A 27,394-nucleotide genomic window follows, 5' to 3' on the forward strand; every position below is an offset into this window, starting at 1 on the left:
TCCCAACTGGTAGTCTGTATTCAGCTACCTGTTCTGCAGGGCAGAGGAGTTTAACAGCATTGACAAGGGCTAATCCATGCCAGCTGGCTTCAGCACCAGAGAACAGTCTCGGGTACATTTAATTAACTAGTAGAGAAGCAGACCCAGTGTCTCCAGGCTTCATCTGCTATTATTCTTGGAGGAAGATTTTGAGAGTAGCACAGGCAATGAAGTATATGAGCAGAGCCTTGATCAGGCACCACTCCACAACAGTTATCCATACCTTGTAATACATCAGAAGAAAATTAGAAATGAGTAGAGCTCATCTTGGCTTTTTCCTGTTTCATCTGAGCGGACAGACCTTGCATATGATCTACTAATATCGACATTCTCATTTTATTTGCTCAGTTAAAAAAAAAATCTATGGATTTGATGTGCACTCTGACAATAAGGCCACTGCCTAATAAATGAATCATGTAAAATAGCATAATAAGCTGTTTCTGATACACGATCATTCAACAGTAAACATTTCAAGTGAGAGTTATTCGGAAATTACAATTCTTCTAATTACTACTCACTACCAAATCTGCTCCTGTAGAGTAATAATAATTTTAAAAATTATAAACAAATCTGTTCTCTTATCCTGGAAACTTAGCTATAGCAACGTTGGCAAATAAATTTTCACAACAGATAACTAAGAACAAGTTACAGTAAAAATACATTTGAGACACAATAGTACTTGGCTATTATGTTTAAGGAACGCCCTTTGAAAGCTCTTTAGTTGGCTACAGATATCTAGAAATGCTTTATTTCATCTGCCAGAAACTGTCCCTTCTTATAATCTGATGCCTCTTTCTTTGATCTAATATCAGAACGTATGAAGTGTCCCACAGCAAACGCATCATACAAAATTCATTTGCCACCGTTTAACGCTTCATTTTTCTCAATAACGACGAACAATTTTGTTTAACAATCCTCTCGGGCATGAATATAAGTTGCTAGCTATACCTAGCTCTGCCCATTTAAAAGGTGTATGTTACTACCTGCATCCTTACGCGCATCCTCTGCTTACTTGGCAAACAGCGTTTTTACTGATTAACGAGGAAATCTTTATAAGGCGCTTTCTTAAATATTTTGTAGCCTGCGTTATCTTTTAAAAATCAAGGATAAAGTTATATGAAGAAAAAAAAAAATCACGCTGAACATGCAAGGCGAAGGCAGCGGGGCATTTCTGCTCTGCCCAGCAGCGAGTCCCGCAGCGGCCGCGCAGCCGGGGCTCCCCCGGGCAGGAGCCGGGCACAACCAGGGGCCCGGGCGCGGCAGGCACAGAGCAGCCACCCCGCGTGTCCCCAGCAGGCAGCACCGCCCCACGGCCGCTCTCAGACCGCGGTAATGCACGAGGCAACAGTCTCCGCTTAGCCGAAAGACTAAAAAAAGAGAAAAAGGGGGGAAAAACCCGAGCACGGGGCCAGCTCCCGGGCAGGGGAACAAAGCAGGAAGCGGCCCCCCCCCCCCCCCCGCGGCGCCACAACTCCGGCCCTGCCGCCGGGCACCGCCGCCGACCGTTGCCCGCTAACGGCTCCCGCGCCGCCTCCGCGGGGCGCGGATCCCCGGCACGGCCTAGCCCAAGGGCACCGCCGGCCCGGGACGAGGCGGGAGCGCTCCCAGCCGCCACCACCCCGCGAAGCGGGGGCCGGGGCAGGCGCAGCCCAGCCCGCGGGCGCGCAGCCCCGCGGAAGCGGCGCCGGCGGATCCGCCGGCGGCCGCGGCGCAGCGCCGCGCCTCACCTCAGCGCGCGGCCGGTGCCCCGCGGAGCCCAGCGCAGCACGAGCCCGGCCGGAGCCCATCCCTCCGGGAAGTTTCCTGCCATCGCAGCGGCCGGGGAAAACAAAAGCTTCAAAGCCGGGAGCAGGAGGAGGAGAAAGGAGGGCAGCGCGGTCAGAGGAGTGCGGGGCATCGCCTGCCCGCGGCGCCGCTGCCCCCGGCCGCCGACACCGCCGCGGAGGGGCGGCCCGCTCAGCGCCACCTCCCCATCGCCTTCGGCGGCGGCTCGGCTGCGCCCGCAGCGCGCTGAGCCCGCGGCCGGCGGAGCGAGCGAGAGGCGGGTGAGCCGGCGCCTGCCTCCCTCCCCTTCTCCCCCGACTCCCCGCCGCCGCCCGTCCCGCTCGCTGCGGCGCCGCCGCCCGGCCGCGGCGGAGGCTCCGCCTTCCGGGGGCGCGCGCACGCTCCGGCCGAGCAGCCCCCGCGGCTCCTGGGGCGGCGGCGGCGGCCCGCGCTCAGCGGCCGGGCGGCACCTGCGCAGGGCCCGGCCCGGCCCGGTGAGGCCCTGCCCCGAGCTGCCAACCCCGCACCGGGCACCTGGGCAGCTACGACCGGCCTCAGCGGCGCCGTAAGGCCTGCTGCTATTTTATTTTTCCCCTAAGCGCTTGGTAGATCGTTTCTAAGTTGGAAACGTCTCTTTTAAAATTCTAGGTAAGAGGTGCTGGAAGCGGAGTCAGCGAAGGCGCAGGAACTCCGACCCTCCCGCCCGTAACGTAAATGCGATACGCGCTCTGAGGGGTTGTTGTTGCAGTCGTCACGTACATAAACAGGCAGAAGTTAATCTAAAATATCCCCAGGAATCACTGTGTCTACACGCTGCGTCGTGCCAGCTGATTGTGGTGACTAAGATAAGCCTTTTTGTCTGCTGGCTGCCCACATAACCAGCTCGGTGAAGAGGGAGGTTTGCCAGCTGGATTCTGCCCGCAGCCCTGCGCTGCGTGGTTCGTGGCGGTAGCTGCCGTGGCGAGGCGCAGGGTTGCTACTGGCGTTCGGGAGCGAAGGTGCAAGCTGGTGATTTCAGGCCAAAGTATAACTTTAGGTGGGAGGGGGTGGCATAGTGTGGTTTCAGGCAGTAGTTTTATTTTCATAATTAAAATAGGTATCATTTGGCAAGGCATGCTATATCCTGATAAATGGGCCTAGAAGGATGTAGTTTGATATGAGAACTCTCATTTTCTGTTATGTTACATAACTACTTGATCTCTGAATCAGGAACAATCTCTCAGCATCCCTTCTCCTGTTCAAACTGCACTCAGCTAGTATTTATCTGCTTGCTGTAGCCGGCTAACAGGTCCCAGCATCAGCTCACCACTGCTTATGGTGATCTCGAAACATAGAAGAAGTAAGCTTCTTGTTCTCCTAAACTAGTCTCTTAAACATGACGCTGATGTGATACCAGCAGATTGTAGCAGCTGCATGCCCTGATCTTGCTTTGATTTTTCAGAAGTACAGCTCTCAACTGAGTTCAGCTGCCCTGCACCGACGTATCTGCGGCTGAGAACGGCGGTGCAGATTCAAAAAGGAAGCGTTCCAGCTCTTGACGAAGTGAAATTATTTACTTATTCTTACATCTTCTTTAACAAGTGGCTATGAGCACATTTGTTTTTGGAGTTCACTGTCAGAGGATAATTGCAGCTAAGTTCTAATGTTTGCTTTGGACAGAGAAATCTGTGGGCTCCACTTGCTTTTTGGGATGCATTCTGGGCTCCTCCCATCCTCCCATGAAATGAGCATAACTAAACAGTGAGAAACTGCCCCGCTGGGGCTTCTGATTTGTTTTGCTGTAGTTGGCTACAGTCTTGAAAGCCTTTTTCTAGGGGAGTCATGATATATTATATCAGATATTATCACTGCACTCCATCTTGTGGAAGAGGCGATGATACAGACTTTGAAATGATCCTATAGAGCTGTTTTGAGTAATTAAACCCAACAATACTTGGTTCTTACAGCCAAAGCAAGGAACTACAAAGAGCAGTGGATGCAAAAAGGATCTAGGAGAAATGATTTGCCGTCAACATGTAATTAAGTTCCTAGATATTCTTAAAACATCTCTTCAGAGCTGATTATTTCTTTGACATCTTTTTATATCTTTATTGTTCAAGATGATACTATTGCTAGCTGCTGAGGACATGGACATTCTCACAGCACTCTGCATATTGTAGAATCAGCTGGCACATGCACTTTGTGTGCGCTGTTTAATTAAAAAAAAAGAAGACTAACAACTTTTCAAACCATGTGGATAGTGGAATTTCATCCCTGACAAAGAACCTAAATCTTGGGCACTGGGCACTTTAATCCTCAGTCGACCTAGCTGTACCCAATGGATTCGTGTACATGTCGCTTGGATTTAGGTAGGCACTTCACATCTCCTTCTTCTTTGTTTTGGGAAGGAGTTTTAGGAAACTGTTCAAAAAGTGCAGTCTGAATAGAGGAACTAAGAAGCAGAAAGGAACTTGTTTCTCAGGTGAGCTTGCCAAGGAGCGCCAGAGGTTGGGAGAGTCAGTGGGCTGAAAAGGCCTACCAAAAACAACAGCCACCTGCAGCAGTGACAGTGGTCTGGGGGTGTATGAGGCAGAGGGACAGGCTCCACTAAGTGGGATTGATCTGTAGGCCACTGCCTGTTTTTTACCCTCATAATAAGTAAATAATAATCTGATTGTATATCATATCCAGGAGATGATATTGAGGGTTGCCATCTGTTTTACGAAAAACGAACAAACAAAAAAGAAGTGTTCTTCGCTCTTCCCATACTGCCTTTTGACCTTTTCTCCCTTGATGTTCAGCACTGCTTTGGGAAATCGGACTTGGTATTGAGGCAACAACTGTGAACTATAGCAGGGGGTTTATTTGTACGTATTTGTACCTGGCTGGGTGCACAAAAAAATGAGGAACTTATCTGGATTCCCAATTATAGAACGGTTAACCTTGTAATAGTTGCCCTAGGACAAGCTTGAAGCCATTGAAATGGCTTGAAAGCCATGTAACTTTAATGGATAGCTGAAAATACAAAGAGGGATAGTTACTCCAAACGTTCCTTGAGTGGAATAAAAAAGATTTTCTTGAGAGAGGACTGCAGAATAGCTTAGTCATACAGGCCCAAAAAATAGGGTTCTGTGTGGGAAGAAGTTAGGAGAAAATTCTGTTGTACAAATGAGAATTCTCTGAATTACCTCCCCCAGAAGCAAGTTCCAGAAAGAGGCTAAATTTCATTAGCAAAAGTGAACTGTATTTTTTTTACAAAACTTTTTCCTCTCTTGCACTAGCAGTAATATAAAGGCCTCTCTCCATGATGCAGTGTGGAACAGCAATGATAAACTGAGCGCTGGCATTTTTTTGTTTCTTTTTGCAGGGAGAGGCTTAGACAACGCAGTGGTCAGTTTGCTGATTGCCAGTTCACTTTACTGCTCCAAACTTTGCTAACTCTGGTAAGGTAGAACTGTATGTTTTAAGTAATGCTTCAAGTGCAAACAGGGCTTTGAAGGTAGAATGTCACTTTCTGACTACTATTATAATAGGGAAGACAGGCGTCATTAATTCCAGAGAGAATCCTAAGGGCAAGGAATCTTTGTTGGTTAAAGTATTTATTAGCCTTTTCCAGGCACATTGGTCCTTTTCCTAGAGCAGTGTCTCATCACTTCATCACTGTGCTGATTACATTACATGGTTATTATTATTATAAAATAAGTAATATGATGCTTCTGTTAATTCACTTTGTCTGCAACTGTCAGAATTCTTGAAACAGTTGTCATCTGAAAGCACCTTACATGAAAATTTGAACACTATTTAGACTCTTCCAATTATTTTATTTATATTTATGATACTTAACTCTGTTCAGTAGTGATTTTTTTATCTAGTATGTAAAAACTATCAGAGACAATGGCCATACCTTTTTTTGGAACCAGTACTATTCTTTGAAGGGAAATCAGAATGTAACATGATAGTTCTTCATTTTTTATTAAAATTCAACCTTACAGATTTTTTTTCTTAAATAACAGACCAAAGATTAATGGTTTTCGGAAGAAGGGGGGAAGACTTCTCCAAAAGAAAAACTCTCTTTTTTTTTTTTTTGGAAACACAAAATGTGGATGAACACAAAATACAGATTTTTTTTTCTAACAGTAGCAAAAAATTATAAAGACAAATAGAAAAGATTCAAGTGTGCAGAGATTTTATATTGGCATCTTTTTTATTAAGCAGTTAGATATAGGTAATGTACATCCCCTAAAGAGTCTTGAGTTTCAAGGCTTGCTCTAAAGGCTGTACCCTAAAGAAAAGGAAGGCTTCAAAATGTGGGGGTTTTATACCCAAAATAAAAACCTTACAATCCTAGGCCACTTTTTTTGACTGATTTTTCACACTAATTGTAGAATGAATTTGAAGATATGAAAAAACAGCACAGTGGAACAATGAGGGCACAGTACTGCAGTCTGACCTAGGTGGGGTTATTCATGTGCTTGAAATTACACAAATATTTTGTTCTATCTAGACTTAGAGTATATGCAAGCACACCATGTTAACTGGAGTGAGTGAAGAAAGACTGGATGAGTAAGGATTACGGTGAAAAAATACACTGCTATTTTGAGATGAAAATTTATGACTTTTATCTGTGAATTGATGCAGAAGGCTTGTGAATTGGAGTTGAGTTTGAAATGTAGCATGAAAACACTTTCACACCTTTCTGTAGATGTGACGTACTCTAAAGCTGCTTTTGCTGTGGAGCAAATAGCAATTCCTAGTCATTTCCTCACAGTTTCAATACTTTGTTTTCTACCCTATTTTTATTCTTAGAGAGAGTGAAAGAGAGAGAAAGCATTTCAGCAAAATTTGTGTCATTGCCAAGCAAATATAAGATCTATTACGATGTAATTTCAGGTATCCCAGTGCATTCAGTGTCTCCTGTCTTCTGTTTTGTCTATCTGACAGTATTTGTCTATCTATTGAAGGCATTTTTCTTTCATTTCTCATGGCAAAAAGGAAAAGGTGATGAACAAATCCTATAAATTCACCTTCCTCTCAAAGGGCATTTGCTGCTTCAGTTGTTACTGTTTGTCTTTGAAGCAAGGTAGACCAAAACTCTACTGCATCAGTGCTCCATGCTCATGCCTACAAAAAAAATGTTGTGGCAAAATTCAGCATTCTACAGCCCTGAAGCATCTGGGCTGTAACTATATCCTGCCTTTGACAATTGCGATCATTAGATCAAATTATGTTCTGAAGCCCATGGAAGTTAAGTACATGGCATAGAATGGTCTCTTAAGTGATATTTTGCCCTGGAAACTCAACCCAAAAAAAGTGTATCTTCCTCCCATTCACCAAGTTTAAGAAGGGAGTCAGATTCACAATACTTCATTCAGACTCTCCGGTAGGAGAACAAACAGTCCTCCCCTTGTACTTAGTATGCTAGACACTTTCTGTTATGTCAGATCTTGGCAAGGAGGTTAGGTCCAGTATTACAAAAGTCAATGTATTCTTTTTAATAGGATATTTGTTTTTTTTTCTGTTGTGTAATCCAGGAATGAGGGGGAGAAGTATTGATGCATTGACTTCCTAGAGAGGATCTAAGAAGGCTATAAACTTCTTTCCCTAGTCTCTGCCTGCTTCCCTGCTACAATTTAGTGTTTTGTGTGCTCCCATACAGAGCATAAAAGCAGTGTAGCCTTTCCCCCCATCCAGATCCCAGCTGCATCTGTTTTTGTGTCAGACGTGTTTTAAGTATGATTCTGGACCTTTTTTTGGAGAGGATAAGGAAAAGGGAGGAAAAAGGCATTTATGACGTCCTCTTCCAAGCCTTATGATGCCGAGTGGAAAAAGGGAATGCGATATAAATTCTACCCATTTTCAGTATTTCAGCAGTACCTGCCCAGACTGATGCCTGTGTTCAACCATGTTTTCAGGGACTCCATTCTTCCTAATGCTTTGAATAGTTATATAATGACCTACTAAGACCTAACATATAGTTTTGGACCCCATTCAGAGCAAGAAAACAGAAAATGCCTACAAGTCATAATTAACCTTTACAACAGCTTGGTGGAGGGAGACTGTCTCAGTGCACAGGGATACTGTTCCCCTATAAACAGGAGGCATCACAACTTGCTTATCTGTTCTTTCACTCTTCATTGTACAAGCACTCTTTTATTCTGTTTTTTTTTTCTTTTAAACTCTAGACTACAGTCTCTCATTTGCCTTTTCTTGATTTACTTGCCCTTAGCTGTGCAGCTACTGGTTTTCCTGGGCAGCAGTTTGGCATGGGAGTTGGGCAGAAGCAATAATGGGTTTCCTCAGCAGCTTGTTCAGCTTCTCACTGCAGATGGTGAGCTTTTGGCAGTGGGGGATGATCAAGGGAAGTCATATTCCCAGTCAGTTTATTAATCTTAGCCATCAAGTACTCCAATCTGAGGGCCAGGCATCCCAGAACACAAGTTCTGTTCAGATTGGTTGCTCCTGAGGGACAGATGTGAACCTGAAACGCAGACGACTTGAGCCAGACTCAGGAAGAGTGAGACTTGGCCTTGCCATTGCTTTACCACCCTGCTTTGCATGGCCTAACTCTCTGATCTGCCTTCTGTCTTCTCATGCAAAGAAAAAACAGAGACTGGGCAGCTGAATTTCTGGTCTAACCTAGAATGGACATTCTTATCTTTGCCCTGAGCCCAGAAGACATTTTAAGATTGGGTGGTTCAAGTCCTTTTTTGGAGTTCTGTCCTGATATGGCACAGGACAGAAATGGGAAGTATAAGGATAAGACAGAAGATGAGAACTGAAGAAGGACTTTCACCCTCTAAGCATTAGCTTATGCTTCCCTGATGCAATGTGTAATCTATTGTACTAAGGCCCTCATTAAATTCTAGTCTTACCTTTTGAGTAAAATGATGTCTCTTGGTGCTTGCAAGCATAGGATAATTTTAGAGAAGCTTCTACCACATCTGGTAGTTCAAACGTGGAAAGTAGAACAGTAGAATAGTACCTAACACTGAAATAAGTAAGTAGGAGCCAGGGAGAGGGTCTTATTATATATTCTGACAGGTTTACATTCTGCTCAGACTATTCACACAAGTTTTGGCTTCATTTGGACTTCACACATGCTTAAGAGCTGAATTTGGCAGATAGTTTGAAAAAGAACAGGAAAGGGTGCAACATTCTTTTTCAACTTGAAAAAAATAGTATTTTCTTGATTTCAATTTGAAGATGTGATTTCTTACATCATCAGTTAGGAATTAGAGGATGCTGGGTGGCAATGTGCTGTCCATTGCAAATTTGCTAACATCTATGCCTTTTCTGTTGGCAGCAGTTGTACTGCTTGGTTAAAAATAAATAAGTACAGTTCTCCATCATGAATTGTTTTTTGTCAAGATTATTTTGTCATCTATTTAAAGTCATTTTCGCAATTGCTAATTTCCAGTACTGGCAGTGAACTCGAAACATTCTAGAGAAGAGGAAAAGAAGCTTCTTGTTCCCTCAGATGAATCTCTGAAACACGTGGCCAGCGTGATACCAGCAGATCACTAGCAGTGATCTTGGTTTGAAGTTTTGGAGGTGCAGAGCACCCATCATTCTCGACAGAGTGTGGCTGCCCTGCACTCCAAAATCCACAGCTGAGAAGGGCAGTGCAGATCCAAAGGGGAAGCATTCCTTCTCACTGGCTGCTTTGAAAGGTCTTGACCAAGTGATTCTCTTGGAGACTGCTCCGCAAACTGAAGGACCCAGAGGAACCCTGTGTTTTCTGTATTGAAGATGACTTTGATCACTTAAAGGCATTTCAATTACTTTGTGGGTCAATCCCCACAAACATTTTGTCTGTGATTTTAAATAACTTGTGTGAGCTCCAATTGAAAAGCAAGGCACATCTGTGGATACATGATGACACTGTGATTGGACACCTACTAAGCTACTGCTGAATGCAGTATTCTGCCCTTGCCTCTGAGTGCCCACTTCAGCCTCATAGCTTGTGCCAGTGCTAACACCCATGCTGTCTCACCATGAGTTGGATCTATCTGATAGTTAATCATTGAGGCAGCAAGGGGGGGAAACAAAGAAAGAGGAAGCAGGTTAGTTTTCCACTGAGAGAGATTACTGGCTATCTCCCTACTCTGGGCAAAACAGGAGGGATTGGGCATGCATGCTCTGGGCTGGATGAAGGGCAAGACCATGTCCTTGCAGGAGCAGCTTATGCTTAGATTGTAAGTGTAGCAATTGCATGCAAGCAGTTGTATCTAATATTTGCTGTTACAGCAGGAATAACAAGTTAGGGGGGTTAAATCCCTTACATTCCTAGCTGTACGTTCACACACCTCAGCCAAAGCATTCGTTCAGGCACACAGCACCCTGGCTCAAGGAGCTGGTCTTCCAGGAAAATCGTCTCTCTTTGCAGTTCATTGCCTGCCAGCTTAGCTCCCTGAGCTATTTCATTGTTCAGTGGTCCAAGTGTCAATCACAAGGGAGAAGCTGGACCACAGAAGTCCCAAATCAAATTGCTATGGAATTGCACCCTTTAAGAGATTCCCCAGAAACCAGCGACCAGCCTTACAGTCAGATTGACTGCTGACTGCCGCTGCCCAGGACAGAGAAAGTGGTGATTACTACACATTTCCTTCTTCATCCCCATCCCACCCCTCACTCGCTCCTCTCCACCACCCAGCCCCAGCAATGTTGGACCTAGCAGTGGTGGACTGCTGGATGAATGGCACAGCTAGCTGGTCTAGCAGAAAGTTTTTTCCTCACCCCCAAGGAAAGACTTTTCTACTGGATTAACCAGCTGAATCAAAACACACCCTACACCCACATCATCACTAGGTCTATGTAACACAAAAGAAGTTGGAGGGGAGAATAAGGAGCAGAGGAGGACTGTTCCTTTCCACTGTTAAATGGCTTAGCCTTAAAATGAAATGACACTCCGATTCTGCCTTGTCTTGCAGTGTGTAAAGTGAATGCAAAGTGGGTGTAAAATGCTGCCATTTAGGCTTTCACAGGTATTGAGGCAATGATTGAATGGATCATTTTTCCAGAGCAGCACTGGCTGAAACCATCCTGGTCCTGCTCCAGCTTTGCTGCTGAGTGTAGGTGTTTGTGATGCTGTGTACAGAACTGAACTCCAGGGGACTGACCCACTCAAAAATATTTTAAATTTTGACAAATTATTCTCTAGCTGGACCAGCTTCCCAACACAGGTAACTCTCTGCTACAGCATTTGTGAGCTGTGGGAACTGCTTACAACAACGTAAATGGTGCTGCTGTCAAACATGTAACCACAGTCTGACTGTACGTGTTTCAGTGAGTCTTGGACTCTTACATTTCTTTGCAGCAGAATAAATCTAAAGAGGCAATCTGATATCGTAGCAAGGTTGTTAGCAAGTGGAAAATGGTGGCTGGTGGTATGTCAAAGGCATGATGGAAATGATTCTCAGAACTATCACCTTCTTGTATTTGCGTGGTACCAATAATTCTGCATTCCATAACTGGAGAAAATAAACAGAAGATAGCAATGGAAGTACAGGATTCCCTTGACACTGCAATCTTACGGTAGAGCACAATGAGTTAATACGTATGTGGCAAAAGGATTTCATAGATTTAGAAAATAATATTAGAATATATTTTCCATGTGAAATGGCACAGAGGAGGGAAGAGAGACCATTTCAAGTCAGGACAATACACTACCTTGAATATGACATCAATATATAGTATCCTCATTTCATTCCAAACTTCCATCTTTAGCTTCAGTGCGGCACTGATCAACTTACTTCCCTTTATTACTTCAGTGAAAGCCAGTTCAAAGAAAGTTTAATTTCTCAGCAGGTGTCCTCAGCTGCAGTAGAGGAGTACATAGGTACTGGTATTTTTGTGAAAATTTCCAGCTGTAAATATCACATAACCTTTAAATACTGCACTATATCAAGTAGGAAAATCATTAAAATTACTCAGAAGAATGTAACAGTTTGCACAAATCAGAAATGTAAGAACAGGATGTTCATATGAGAAGTTGAAATAATTTTGTGATTACATGCAGCAAAGGCACCTTTCGTTTTTGATGTGACTGGTGTAGTATTATAAAATCTAATCCTGTGCATCATGTTAACAATTTGGTCATTTATTCGCCAGAAAATTTTATTTTTAACAAAGGCTATAAATCAAGATGGACAACATAGATGTAATACATTAAAAAAATCTAAATTCTTGTTATGTAGAGTCAAAGGCAATACTCCATGTACCCATTGTTAGGAAGAAATGACCTTTATAATAAAATGGAGTGACAAACACTTCACCGTATCCTCAAATTAAATAAAAAGAACAGCTAAAAACTCACTTATCATTGAAAGAGAGCGTTGGAGTAAGAAAGACAAACAGTTTACCACTGGGAAACATCTGTGTTGGAACCCCTTGCTATAAATTGTGAAGTAACTGGCAAAGAAGGATCATGAAATAGTAAATTTAAAACAAGGTTTTGTGTTCAATGGATTTAATAAGAATGTAAAAATCTTACTATGGTATTTTACATAATTTGTCTCTTAAAAAAGATACTATCCTACTTAGGAATGGGGAACGATACCTGGGAAATTACACCAACCCCCTTTTTTTTTATTCCTTTTAGGTTGCCTTTGTCCTAAATATGCCTTACTTTTTTAGAGTAGCACTAGTAGTTTAATAGTGACTTTCACCCATGGAAGCTTTTACAGCTTATACTCCTCAGGCAGAAAGAAGATGTCTGAGAATATATATGAACATAGTAAACATCCTAGTGGGGGGGAGCAATGGTCCTTCCAGCCCAGCATTCTTTCAGCAACAGTGGCAAAAGACCTTGGAGCACATCAAGTACTTTGAGTGTACATCAAATGAGCCAGCCTGTGGTCTCTCTTCCAGCTCCTCCAGAACCTCTTACTGAAGTTCTGGATGCACTTTTCCCTTCACCTATTTATTTATACCCTCCCTATCCAAGGCCTTTCCAAGTTGCAAGAGTTACTTGTCAACCTCTTCCAGTCCCTGTCCAAGTTGGTTATTCATGTCACCAGGAGCAGGAAGCTTGATGGGGGGACCCTAGTGGTTTTGTCCCTAGTGGGACAGGTTTTGATTTTGCTGTCTTCCCACATCTCCAGACAGAGCACCACTGGGCAGCGTCCAGCAGCTCCTTGGTTACATTCAGGTAGTGGTGGGTGATGTCAGGTTTTCTCTGCTTGGTGTTCTCCTCCAGTTGCCTATTACTCTTCCCTTTATTTCATTTGTTGTCTGTCATAAATGGTTCTTCCTCCTTATTTTCCTTTAGCCCTTTCCCTCCCTGGAAGAGCTTCAAGGTTTTGCTGATATGTACCTAGACAGAAAAGACTAGGAACAGCAGCAGTAGGAGAAACTATTTATGGAGGGCACACAAGCTTGGCCATGTTCTGCAGGCCTTTTTCCGTTTACTCCCAGCTTCCATGGTTTTTAGGAAGGTAAATCTTTGCCTAGTCCTTTTAGTATCCATTTTTGGACCGGTTGTACGTGAACTTGTCTAATTCCATTTTGAACCTGCTGTTGGTATCTGCATCCACAACCTCCTTTGACAGCGAGTCCAGAAATTCACTAGCTACTGTGTAAAATAATGCTTGCTTTTTTTTCAGTTTTAAACTAATTTCACCAAGTGAACCTAGCCATGAAAGTCAATGAAAAAGTTCCATACTTTTCACCCACCTGAATGATTTTGTAAACCTTGAACACATCCACCTCAGCTCTCTCCTTTCCCAGGTGAAGAGTCTTATCCTTTTAATCTGATGCAGCTGCTCCATCCCTTTAATCTTTTCAGTGGTCTTCTCTATGTCTTCCCTAACTCTACCATGTCTTTTCTCAGATGCCAAGACCAGAACTGTAGACAACATTCAGCGTGTGGGTATACTAGAGTTGTATGCAGTGGCAAAATGATGCCGTCTCACTACCCTTTTTGATGATGCCCAGCACCTTTCTTTTTCCTAAGTTGTATCTGGTGGTTAGATCTGGTAGTGCTGTGTGACAACCTGAGTGCTTCAGAGAAAGCCAAGTAATTTAGCCAGCTGAATGGTGTTAATTTTTAGAGGTGATATTAACCTGTACAGGAGCTTCCTCTTAATCCCGTGTAAGAGTATTTTTGCAATTTGTCCCAATGAATTGTGTCTCAATGTTCCAAATGAACAGCTCTATTTTGAGTGAAGTGGAATTCTTATTTAGATAAGTTCAAATAAACTATCTTTGATACGGGGTAGAGGAGGTAAAAATGGAGTAGATGCAGATCGTAGGAATGAAGACAACAGAGAGAAGGTAAATTAGGGTTACCTTTGCAGCAGCACTGGAGTCCACTCTTTCCTTGTGGCTGGTATTCTCCACTCAGAGTAATACAGAAGGAGGGGAATGGTGCTCCTAAAACATCATTGTCATCTTCACAGATTTTTAATTCTTTTTTTAATTTCATCTCTAACTTCTTTAGATGCATGCATGCCATTAGTGAGCAGTTGATTTGTTTTTTTTTTTTTTTGTTGTAGTTATCAGAGGCTTCACAAGAGCATTGAGACAAATGAGAGTGTGCTTTTTGTGCCTGTATGTGTGCACACACCCCTTGTATGTTGCATCTCCTGACTTGAAGACCTTGCAGTAGAGCTTGAACAAACAGATGCAGGCTGGAGAAATAAATATTCCCTACTCATTTTACCTAGGCAGGAGCTAGGTAGGAGCAAAGGGAGGATAAAATGGCTTTCAGGAGATGAGACAGGAAGTCTGTAGAAGAAGTGAAAGATTAGCCTAGACCTTTGAATCTTCTGTCACCAAGCCACCTTTCGTCTTTATCTGTGAACAAGCATATGGGATTGCCAAATATTTAAAAAGCTCTTTCACTTTTCTTGTCTTCATCTGTGTTAATACTTCAGGAGAAGGGAGAATCCCTGTGGACTGTATTCAAGTGTATCTGTTACATTTTGCTTGGCAGGTTAGTTCTTGTCTAATTAGTATCCACATGAAACAATAATGTTTTTTAGGAGGGCACCTGTATAGGCAATCATACAAACAGACAATGAGCTGTTCTTCTGTAACACTCTTCACTGCTTTATCTCTCATACTTTAAAAATGCAGGCATTTTAAATCAGCCTTCCAAGCAAATAAAAGAGGATGCTACTTGGTCTTTTGGGGGGAGTGGGGTTTTTTTTGCGAAGGGGTTGTTTTGTTTTGTAAAATATCCAAGGAATAAGTAAAACATCCGTTTAAAAATAAATAATTTGAACACTGTTCTACTCTTATGAACGCTGACTACTGGAGGGAAAAAAGTTTCTTAGTTTGCAAGCTCTATGTCCTTTTAAAGTACCTCTGTGTTACTGAGTGTAAACGCAATAGAAGAATCAGCCTTTGCTGTTGATCAGTATATTCCTTTCCCTTATCGTCTTCAAATAGACACAGCTGCTGCTAGCTCTGTATTTTTTATGCGGGGAGGAGGAGGTTGCAGCAAAGATGTATCATGAAAGTGTTTTAACCCACAAACTTGCAAAAAATATAACCATCCTTTTTGCAGTTTCGTATCATGTTTACTGAAACATAATTCTCCTGATTGCTCTATATAAAGTCCTTTCTAATATTATGATTGATGCCTATAAATACACAGGGAGTGAAGTGGTAATCACCCAGGAGGGGGAAGAGCTATGAATAAATTTAGACTTGAAATTTAGAACATTTCTAATCAGTAGAAGAATCAGATTCTGGAACAGCTTTTCAGCAGAAGTCACAGTGGGATGAAGTCTTTACAGTACAAAGGTGAGATCTGTGATTTCCAGCTCTGCCAATTTAATCAGAGGGCTGTAACACAGCCTGCATGCTTTCTTCCTTGCATGAACTGCCAGGAAGAAGGAATTCTGCAGTCTGAGCAACCTACTGCCTATGTGGGGACATAGCGACAGCTGTATCTTAGCGATTAAAGGGAGAAAATCCACATGCTGGTCTGCTATGCCTTGCCTATGCAGGGAGTGAGTTCTTACTGAGATGCGGAGTTGTGTTAAATAACTTTTGTGAAAGCCTCTGCAGAAGTTTTAGATGACTGCTCTTATGCTGGAGGGTACTATTATCAGAGCTGACCTGGCAGAAAGGCTTCTACATGCATTTCTGAGTTGCTTCTGCAAAAAGTCAGCGAAGATTAGCTCAAAATATATTGAGCAACAGGTTATAGTAAGCCAGCTTACTTTACACAGAAGTAGATTAGAAGTGCACACAGAGTCCGTTCCACAAGCTGAGCTACAGAGGCAAATAACCTCTGAAAGAAAGGACAGTAACATCTCCAGCCATTTCTGCTGTTTCTATGGTGATTATCTGACACAGCCCAGGAGCTGTATCTATGCAACCAGTTATTTCTACTGCAATCTGAATCGTTGTCTCCATGCAGTGAGGACCTTTGAGATATTAAGCTTGCAATATTTCTAGGCAGGCTGAAGATATTTTGGTTCCAGATTTATGTACTCTGGGATGTTTTCCTATGGCACACTGAGAGATGCCTGGCCCATGACAAGAAAAATCAACAGAAATTATGAACTTGAGGGTCTAGCTCAAAAACTACTATACTTTCATGCTGTCCTGTGGCCCATTTCTTCTCGGCACATTTAGTCAGCTCTGTACACAGTCCCAGCCCTTGCATGTACTGAAGTGTTGGTGAAGGGATATTTGACATCTTGAAAATGAATGTCTCCAGGCTCGTGAGTCAGCTGCAAAGCTAGCGAGCACCTTTAGTAGCAGCAGTGCCAACAGTTACCCTGCCTGCAGCTGTGGGAAGAGGAGGAGGAGGACACTCATGTTGGCATGCCACCATACGGATCAAACCATATGGCTGTCACCATCATAAGCTTCATTGGAACATAAAAGCAGCCATACCAGCTTAGGCCAGAAGTCCTTCTAGCGCAGTGTACTCTTCTTAACAGTGATCAACAGCAGATGCTTAGAGGAATGGTGTAAGAAACAGGACAGGTACCAGACAATTCTATCCAGTTTCCAGCAGTCAGTGACTGTTTAAGGACTTCCTAAATCAGATGTTCTTCCTAGAAGATGTTACATCCAGATCATTGGGTATAACAGTTACAGATGGACTTTCACTTCATCATTTTTTTTTACTTTTTTAATCCACTTACACTTTTGACCTCCATAACATCTCATGGCAATGAGTTCCACAATTTAATTATACATTAAAAAAAAGGAATGGCTCACAATACTGACAGTGCACCGTAACTATGTGTTCCTCAGAGCTTTTTAGCACACTCAGTTCAAAGTTTCAGCCTACAGGGACACATGCAGAAGCTAGAAATGGAAAAGATCCATTATATCATAGTGTTAGTTCCAACCTTAATAGAAAGTGTTTCAGTCACAGCTTGACATGATAATATCAGTGCACTTCAGAGATACAGCAGGTCTCAGAACAGTCTGCAGGGTACAAAAAACAAAACAACTTCTACAGCCCCCAGGGTGTTTATCCTCAAAAGAATGAATAGGGTAGGATTCTTGTTAGAGCTATTCTGAACATCTCATTTGGAATATTTTATATTTTGACTAGGCCTGTTATTTTCCTGGCAATTGTTGTTCTAGATGTATTTTCTATCCTTTTTCACAGTGACAGTTCTTAGACTAATATTACGTGAGTTATAGGGAGTTAAGCAGCAACTCAGTGCAAGAAGCCAACAAAGATCTGAACAGTGTTTAACTGTAAGAAGAAAAGCTATATGAAATCTTTTGGGATCAATAATGTAACACAGTCTTCTGTTTTATGGTATTACTAGATTACAGTTTGTGAGTATCTACATGGGGAATGTAATTGGTCTTCAGTCCAATAAACAGTGGTGTAAGAAGAGGCAATGAATGGTGAAAGCTTACCATAAATAAAGTCATTCTAGAAGAAGAGCTCAGACTTGAATGCTGAAGATAACCACTGTGATAATTTTCAAAAGATTGTAAAGGATTGTCTCTCACTTGAAATTGTTTGATCAATAGTGAAAAAATGGGTGTGGGGTTTTTTTTCCCCTAAAGGCTGTTTTCTGTTTCAAGGAAGTAGGAATTTAGAGAAGTATTACATTACCTGTATTTTAGGTCAGATTAGATGAGAACAGTGGTCATGTCTAAGATTATAGAGTATAAAAATAAGAACAAAGGAAGAACTCAGAATACCACTGAAAGACAACAAACCACTGAAAGACATTTATTTTGGAATAATTCAGAAGAAGTAAAGATCAGTTGGCTTATACAATAAAAAGTTTTAGTTCCTTCAGTGCTGCTACTAGGTGAAAGCTTTATTTCCTTCTTTCTTAATGAAAGTTTCTGACCCTTATGATTGTAGAGAAAAGATTAAAAGTCTGTGGCAAAGGCTCAACAATTGTACACCAAATAAAACAAACCCTGTGAACCCCCTATTTCTTTTTAGATTCCCTAATCTTAGGGCAGTACTGTGGAACTCCAGACTGTTGTATGCTTGGGACTGATAATCTTGTAATTCCTACCTCTTTTTAGCCATTTGTTGTAGACGAGAAATAACTTAGATTGTGTTAGAGCCTCAATTCTACATTCTAAGAAAACTGCAGCAAATCTCATATAAATTGGATGACGCCAGAGTAATGTTGTTGTTTTTTTCAGATGCATTCCCTTTGTTCCAAAGAAACCTTGATTAGTGGGACCTTCAGTGTCATGATGAACAAGGGAACCAAGCTTTATTGTAAAACTCAATACTTTGTCATATCACCTGCCTGGATTTATTTTACTTAGACAGACTTGAACTATAGTATATATCCTCATTAGAACACTATACTATTGCTAGGTTTTAAACCAGGTACAGGATTATAGTATCTGAGAAATAGTACTCATTGAACAGAAGAACAATTTGTCAATTTGTAGGTACCTACCTGAACACAAAACTGGCAACATTCTATACAAGGCAGTAACCTAAACAGTTCGGTTATATCAGTCCCAATCTCAAAGTTTGTCTTAGCTTTTTCATACAACTTTTCATCATTATAAGTGGCTCTGATTTATATATAATTCTAACTAAAGCAGACCTTCTGGACCACACACTTGCATTTCATTCACCTACCATGCCTATGGGGGCTGCAGAGAAAATAGATGCAAGTAGCTCCACAATTATTCCTTGGCCTTGGGGATAGATGGATGCTTCGTGAACCATCAGCATCACCTCAAAACATTTTGGAAGTCTGTTCAAATACTGCCCTTCTTCAACCTTGCTGAGAATGTAAATTCTCATAAGATCATAGCTCAAAATGGTATCACTATTTTATTCAATATTCATATTTTGTATTTATTGGATACTCAACATTAATTTTCAGCATAATTGTGTTCCAGGTGTTTGTGCACTACAAAAGATTTTTTGTTTCTAAGTAGGTGTTCTGCTATGGTAATTATCCTCCTGCACTGTAATTCAGCTCCTCAAGCCTGAAAGTCGATTTATTCTCCATGTGTTCTTTGTAGAATTAAATGTGTAGCTGTTGCAACAGACGTAGTTCTGACAAAGCTGATCTAAACAGTTGCAGAAATGTCTCATTGCCTTCACAGTTATGAGCCCAATTAACCTGTCAACATTTTTCAATAGGTATTTACTACAGATTTACAACAGCTATAATCTATTATAGAGGCAGGATAGAAAAGGGACATTTCGTGTAGGGAAATGGTGACAAGTGAAACTAGATCCTTGTCTCGTAAGTATTTTAGGAGATATTAAAACAAATAAATCTACCTGTGTAACACCTGTAGGACTCTTCTGGCTTTGATGGAAGAATTTTAGAATTTTCTTTTATGCTTAAAGCTATAGGGAAAAAAAGCAATGTATTTTGGCTATTTAGGATGTGCTCCTTTCCACAGAATTACACTTCATTATACAAGTTCTTACAACCTATTGTTGCAAAGTCTCATCCAAATGAATTGTGTATACTGGTTGAGTGCTGGCTCTGAAAAGCTGCAGGAAGTCTGAAATGGTGATGGGTCTGAAAATTATGGACAGGCTTGTTTAGTAATTGTGAGCTGACTCTGAAGCCTACTGAAATTAGCTTTTCTACTACTAATTAGTTCATTCTTGGTTGTCTCAGTAGACAAATTCAAAAAAAGGGGATTATCCCATCAGTCTTAGCTGGGGACTGATGATCAGTCATAGGTCATTCCACATATAATTTGCTGTCCAAGGACCAGCTTATGCTATCTTTGTTCGTCATATTCTGAGAACTCTTGTGCTGCAAGAAAAAGGTGAACATTTAGAAAAAATTGAGTGTACTATTGTTCTGATAGCATTAATCTCTTTCACATTTTGTTCTTCATATGTGTTTTGTTTCCCTCAAACTAAATTGCTGTAGATTTTTCTAGGAAAGCATCACACTGAACTTCGTGCAATTTAAATACAGCTAGAGTTCACAAGGGCCTTGTTAGAAAGCAGGTCACTGTGCATTTCACTTAGTGCAGGTGTTCAGAGGTGCAAAAAAATCAGAAGATGTTGATCTAGCCTGATGCCTTCAGAATAAACACTGTGGTCAAAAGGACTTAGATTTTCTTTTAGGACTTTAAGGTCTCTTTTTTAAGTCTCTAAGGACTGAAAGAGCAGTATGACTACTCTTTTAGAAGGGGACTTCCTCCACACTTCAGATCTTTTTCACCTCCTGGAGTGTCATCATGCAGACGCCGCTCCTCTTCGCAGTTTGCCAAATTCCCCTTGTGGCTGCTGCCAGCTCCAGGCCGTCCCTTCTGCCCCTGAGTGCATTTAAGCCCACTGGCAATTGCATATTACTGTCTTCCATCAAGCTGGAAATGCGCAAGCTGTTAACTTTCATGGTGTGTCATAAGCTGCCCTTTTCAAAAGACTCATCCCATACCACTGAACTCTCTCAGACAAAAGGAATCTCTGTGACAGTGTTTATTTTCAAATTTCTTTGGAGTGAGAGAAGTTTCTAGGCCTGGGAAAGTATGTATCTCATTCAAGCAACAGAATCATTATGCTCTGTCCATAAATATTCAATTTGCAATTCTGTTTTTAAGATATCTAAAGTAATGAATATAAAACTAAACTTGTTTCTTTTCTGAGAGGGCACCGTGACTGAATGGAAACCATGGTAACTAGGATGGCATATGCTGGTACCTTATTCCTGAGTGATAAAAATGCATACAGAGTAGACTTTGTGCTTAGCAACAAAACCTAATTTACCAAGTTTTCAAAGAGCCCTCCCCACAGCCTTTCATTGAAGCTACTTTCCTTGCCACATGCAGTATGTATGCCCAGGGTTGGTACTTTCATGTTTACTACGGAATAAACAGCACAAAATATATTTCACATGAAAGAAAACAATTTATTTTCATGGCCATTACTTCAAATGAATACACAACCCAAATCTCCTTCCCTGTAGAGCTGTGGTGAAGTATGACTCATCCTTAGCCAACATGTTGGATGTTCACTTTTATTAGAACATACGTGTCTAAAGATTGTTGTAAACATTTGCTATTAATAGCAAATTACTACCTGGTATACAATGGGAAGTACAAGCAGTTTTAATACATTAAGCTGCACATTTTAAGTCATGTTAGGGCAACACATTGACAAAAAATTAATTAGGGAAATTCTCTAACTGGCATACATTGGCTGCCATACAAATCATGTTGGCATGAGAAACGGGAGTAATGAAAATTGTACTGTATAGTGACATTAAATATTTTCTAAACAATGAATAATATTATATAAATCTTTGATATCTACCCTGTGTGGCAATCTGGATAACAGTCCAATTTGTTTATAATAATAAGAGTGAAAAAAGATAAAGTATTGTTGCTTTCTAGCTGTTGATGATACGCATGAAAAAAACCTGACTTTCATCTTGCATGCAGATGTTTTCAACTGTACAGCCAGGTGAAATGCCTGTCTACTTACCTGGGATCTAACCAACCCACACAATAGAACCAGCATCTGGCACAGCAGCCGAGGAAGCAATAATCTTGGGAAACTGGAAAAAAGAAAGGTAAAAGGAATATCTGTAGGTAGCTTAGGAGCCTGGAGCAAGTCCCACAATCTAAGCTGTTACATGAGAATGATAACAGGTTGCTTGTGTTTGTGTGTGTGTGTGCGCATGTGCGTACACCTTTTCCCTTTTGCAGAAATAAATCACATTTAGCTATGAGCAACATACCTTTTTTCTCTTTTTAAAGTTCACTTATTTACTGACTTATGATGTGCCATGTCAGAGATTTTGTAATGTAGCATAATACTAAAAGTCAGTGTGTGTTAAAAGGAAGTCTCTAAGGTGTTAGACTAATTGAATTTAAGATCATCTCTACTTTTAAAGCATTTTCATGTGGTCAGATCAACAACACGTTTACAGCATTATCATGACATTTACTACTCAGATCTTCAGAGGGGCCATTTCACACTTTCATAGAAGAGTATTTCAGTGTTTTTCAGAAAAGTGAACATCAGAATCTTAAATAAACTTTTCTTTTGAGAAATTCACAAAAGCCAGGACCTAAAGGTCTACCTTGTTCCATTCCATTCTTGTTCCTTGTGCCATCCGTATTGATGACAGTAATAATGCCAGCCTGCACCAGCACAGAACCAGAGCACAAGTTTTCTCGCTACGTCCCACAGCCATTCTGCAGTCCTCATGTGGCACATCAGAATTTTTCAGCTTTCTTTTACTGCTAACCTAAACTTAAGATGAACTCCTACCATAAAGACAAATATATAGGTGCCATTGTTGTTCCACAGAATGATCAGAGACTTTTCCTGAGTGATTTAACTGATATAGTTAGTTAAAAACAATTTGCTGCACATCGCTAAGGCATTGATCAAAACAAAGATGTCAGTTACTGTGCTCAGACTTCTTCATACACCTGATGCAGACCTGAGGCATTAAGAAATTGTGTGCGATTTTGTGTAGCACCTTTGTGAAAATGTGAGACGTTGAATATCAACTTACTTGTGCGTATGTATCAATTGCGTCAAAAAGAATCAAAGCATCATAAATTAAAGCTAATCTAAGACAGACTTGTTGCCAACTACTTCATGAAGTTTTGGGCCTTATAAAACAACTAACAGTTACAAATCATTCAAATGTGCAATAAATGGAAACACTTCCTTTCATGAAGTGGTCTGACTGCAGTGTAAGTCCTGTAACCTTATTACTAGAAAATGTAACTACAGAGAAATTGCTAGGGGGTGAGGAGCAGTTGTGAGTTTACATACAATTTTTCTACATTACTGTTCATTAAATAAAATAAGGCAACATTATTTCCAATGGTAAAACTGCAGAGGAAAAAACACAGGGAAGTTTAGTTGTGGTTTTCACTCTTCATTTGTTTTCCTGTTCACATGTCCAGAACCATGGCTGGTGCCTTCGAGAGACAAATACATTTCCTTGTATAAAGGATATACAGAGAAAACAAGCAAGGTGGGAGGAAGAAGAACGATGGCATTACAACTGTGGGATTAATCCTTAAATTGCATGTTTGTGTGCTGTTGTTGAACAATTCTTTTGTCTTTTAAGCTATATTTTAGTACATTTTCTCTCCACTTCTCATAGATGAAATGACAGAGTTAGCTCTGAGTAGGAACAAGAACAGAATGAATGACATTCTAAGCAAAGCGGTAAAGCACAGATGAATAGAGTTAAGCTTCTTTCCCCATGATTTTTAATGTTCTGGTCATGCTGAGACAAATTTGGGTGGTTATAGAAAAGACTCAGTCACTCTTCCCAGAGGCATACAGCAAAAGGACAAGGGACAATGGTCACAACTTGCAACACCTGAAATTTTGCCTGAACATAAGGATACAGTTTTTCCCATGAGGATGGCTGATGATGTTCTAATAAATCTTTGGGGCACTTACAAGCTTTGCTAGACACCAACAAAAAATACAAAAGAGGCCAACTGCAGTATAGTTTTGGCAATACAGGATATGAACTTGGCAGGGTTTTTCTGGTTTTGTTTTATTTGGGGAGGGGGGGTATTTGCAAGGATTCAACACCAGAAAACCTGCTTGTATTTCCTGCATAGCCTGGAGCTCCATTTTTCTCTAGCAGATCAGATGAAAGAATGCAACAGATAGGCTGTTTTCTCATCTTTCAACCACATTTTCAGCTGAATCTTTAGATACCACTCTGCAACCATAGAAACAGTTTGGCCAGCTGGAATGCATATTGGATTTCTATCTCTTAAGTAATCACTTTTCCTTATCATGGAAATAATGTGAAACCAGCATAGAGTGAAGTTAGTCCAGGTTCAAATTATCTTCCACTTCTGATCAGGACTGTACAAATGCAATGCATCTCTCTCTTGTGTCTTGTGTAGTAAGGACATTGTGTTTGAAAATTCTTCATGAAACGTTCTTCAAACTGCCATTTCTATCCATTTGTCTACTGTTTTCCTTCCTACTTCTGGAACCCAAGATGATCTGTGCAGGGGAAGGCAGGAAGGCGCTAAGCTACTGTTTGATTAAGAATAAAAGATTTTTGTAACAAAAGCCCTTCATATTCTGTTAAAACCTATAAAAATGAGGGAAATTGCTGCAGAGGTCTGAACTGAATTCAAGACAGAAAGGAAAAATAGCACATCAGAAGCCCTACGTAATCAATTATACTAATAACATATTCTGCCTTTTAAATAAATTTAAATTTTCATTTTTGCTTTTCATAACTAACTTGTAGTTAAGACGAAGGGAGCAGTCCATATTTCTCAGAGCTATTCTTTTAGGTTGCAGTAGGCTCAAGAGGATTTGAGTAGCATGGTTCACACACAGTTCGTATTTCCAAGCTTTTGTTTTCAGCTGAGAACTAATTGCACATTTTGGCAAAATTAAATGTTAGATGCTAGAGCAAAGTTGTAGCAAGGGGAGAATTCTACAAGTTCCACAGCAACAGAATTACAGAAAACACAAATTTTTGAATATAAGAACCCAACAAGGGTTTCCTAGAGTGCTCTGTCAGTAGAACTAAGTTTTTTCCTTACAGTCCTTCAGAAACGTGGTTTCATTACCCTTTGAAGGCTAGAGAATTATGCATATCATGAAACATGTACCTTGCAAATAGATATGTTATTTGTTGAAAAAAAAGACTTACTCTCAGTAGTATCTCTTCAGCTTTTAATCACAGCTAGAGCCTACAATATAATTCAAACAATTTTCCTTCCAAGATCTACAAAATAATAGATTTATTTCAAAAGAGATAGGAAACTATGATAAAGTGTCGATCAACCTATTAAAAGTCACAAGAAAAATGGCTCCATTTCTCAAATTCCTACATTAATGAGAAAGAATTTTACAATATAAAAGTTATATCCTGAGAGTTAAATCCTGAAGTATTGCATCTGCTGAAGTGAGCTGATAGAATTTATCTTTGTTATGTGATGACTACTGTGAATTTGCTCCCACACAGGAAATCTTTAACTGGTGACAGCTAATTGAGAGAGGCAGAATGCAATATGAAATTTATTCCCACTTTCTTCCTCCGTAGAGAAGCAAAGCCAAGAGAGTGGCATTATTTCTTCCTAAAGATGTCTTCAATAACGTACTTTGCTTTGATTCATTGCTATTCAATGCACTTACTTTCTATTTATCCCAGTTTCACTGTAGCTTTAGGTACATAGTAAATCAGTCTCACCCATTGTACACAGTTAATTGCATATCTATAAGACTGGACCAGAAAGCTGACAGATGGCACTCAGCAACAAGCTAGCAGAGGAAGTGGAAGGACTGGATTTAAGTAAGGATGGGAATGGTATTAACTAGGATGAGATGGAAAAAAAGTCCTTTTGTTTGTGAAAAGCCTTAACATTTCATTTTGAGATAGATCAAAGCAAAAAAAAAAAAAAAGAAAAAGAAAGAAAAAGATTTCTCCATTATTTGACAAGTCATGGAGTCAGAAAAGGCATCTTTGGTGTTTGAACAAAATATTTTGCATTCAGTTTTCACCAGTCTTGGAAGTAAATGTCATTACCACACCACCAAAATGTCATCACCACACAAAGTATTTCATTAGAGCATTAAAAAAATAGGTTTTAGAAGGCATTTTTTCCTATCCCAAATCAAAGAATTTGGGAAGAGTGCATTTGGGAAAAATTAAATGGCGTTTTGATACCTCTGTATCTTCATTTTCTTCTGCTAAACTGTGTACACAAACATATACCCAGTTTTAATACCAGCCACATCCAAAATGGAAAAAAAGTTAATAGAATTAAGAATATATGTTGGATCCAAACAAAGAATAGAAACTGATGCTGATGAAGTTAAAGATTGTTTCACTTTCTCACTTCTATCATATTAGTGAATTAAAGCAGTTCAGGAAGAGGTCTGGCAATTGCCTGAGCTAGCAAAAAGAGAGAGGAGATGGACCGAAGTGCTCGGAATAGGAGAGGGGCAGCAGTGGTTAAGGCAGAAGCAAGCTTCACCCCTTGAGCAGCAGTAAGCCATGACTGTGCTTGCCATGCCGCAGCCTCTACCACTTTCGCACCTCAGCCTCACCAAGAGGGACTCAGGCTGGTGCTGGTGAAGGAAATTCACGGTGCTGAGTGAGGCATCCAAATTTCCATTGTGCTCAACAGGAAGAATTTTGCAACTAAAAGTAACACCCATGGTTTCCAGGTTTTGTGGGTATAGAGACAGTTCAGCTAGACTCCTGCCTAACAGTCAGTTTCCTCCTCAGCTTGAGGCGATTCAAGGCCCCACTTTAATGGGAAAGACCTAATCATCAAGCCTGCAGGATCCTTTAGGCTACAGTGCTGTACTGCGAACACAAGAGAATAAGGCAGAAGCCAGTTGAGTGCTTTATGAACCGCAGCTCAGCTCTGGAGCACAGTTCTGGTCATCAAGGCTTACAGAGATCAGCCATTAATTAATACCCAATATTAATACCCAATATCTGGCCTGGGCAGAGTCAAAACTGCTTGAATGACAAACCACAATGTGTTTATTTTCCTGAGAACAAAACCATATGCAATTAATACCAGGACATGCTTTAGTTCAGAGAAAATGCTCTGAAGCTCCCACCTTCACCTCTTCCACTCTCTGCCAGCCCAGACAATTATAATCAGCTTTGCATTCCCAGCTGCATACAAGTTGCCAGTGCTGTTTTCCTTTCTCCAGAGTCCAGACCTCTCTCACATACGCATAGCTGCCAGCTGCTGCCATTGCTGCTTTAAGTCCATGCTTCCAATTATAGCAGCCTCTCACAGGAACAAGTCTAGCTTTCACCAGCACCATTTGCAGCTCATCAGTACTGCTGGATACCTCATGCTCTAGGTCACAGCCAGCCCGGCCACAGGTGTGGCTGTCACTACACAGTTACTTCAAAGGTATGAATTCCTCTAGCCACAAAATTACCTCCCTCATCTTCTAAGAAGTAGCCTGAGGGCCCCAGTCCTACAAGCCTCTATGTATTTTCTACTTCTGTGCAAGAAAGGAGATGCCTGAGGATCTAATCTTCCCCTTCTCCCTTTGGTTTTGTCTCTCCTGTGTAATACAGTGGTATTACTCTTGTCAGAAAGCCAAAACACAGAGATGAGCCTAGTGACACAAGAGAGACGATGTTTTACTTAAAGACAGAGCTTTAGCAATTAAAGTAACCCATGGCTAAAGTGACCTTGCAAAACAGTAATAGAATAGGCTTTGTGGATTTATTTT

At 41.0% G+C, this 27,394-nt stretch overlaps 1 protein-coding gene and 1 long non-coding RNA gene across 11 annotated transcripts in view; one reads left to right on the forward strand and one right to left on the reverse strand.

Moving 5' to 3' along the window:
* Positions 1 to 2,188, reverse strand: part of GPR63 (G protein-coupled receptor 63) — a 29,761-nt gene extending 27,573 nt beyond the window's left edge. For all 3 annotated transcript variants that reach the window (XM_064508804.1, XM_064508805.1, XM_064508806.1), the window contains exon 1: positions 1,767 to 2,188. Coding sequence is in view for 1 of the 3 variants with exons in the window: in XM_064508806.1 (XP_064364876.1) it covers positions 1,767 to 1,826 (60 nt within the window). In the remaining 2 variants the exon portion in view is untranslated. The remainder of the gene's footprint in view (positions 1 to 1,766) is intronic.
* On the forward strand, positions 2,177 to 26,159 carry LOC112996558 (uncharacterized). Of its 8 annotated transcripts, none has more exons than XR_010388298.1 (6): positions 2,177 to 2,368; positions 2,452 to 3,142; positions 3,245 to 4,264; positions 5,150 to 5,225; positions 21,616 to 21,746; positions 23,101 to 26,159. It is a non-coding gene; the product is annotated as an uncharacterized LOC112996558 (long non-coding RNA). The 8 variants fall into 8 exon arrangements; XR_010388297.1 differs by having other exon boundaries at positions 3,245 to 4,151; XR_010388293.1 differs by having other exon boundaries at positions 2,452 to 2,689; positions 3,013 to 3,142; positions 3,245 to 5,225.
* Positions 26,160 to 27,394: the final 1,235 nt, after the last annotated feature.

The sequence above is a fragment of the Dromaius novaehollandiae genome, chromosome 3 (genome assembly GCF_036370855.1).
Source record: "Dromaius novaehollandiae isolate bDroNov1 chromosome 3, bDroNov1.hap1, whole genome shotgun sequence".
Lineage (NCBI taxonomy): Eukaryota > Metazoa > Chordata > Aves > Casuariiformes > Dromaiidae > Dromaius > Dromaius novaehollandiae.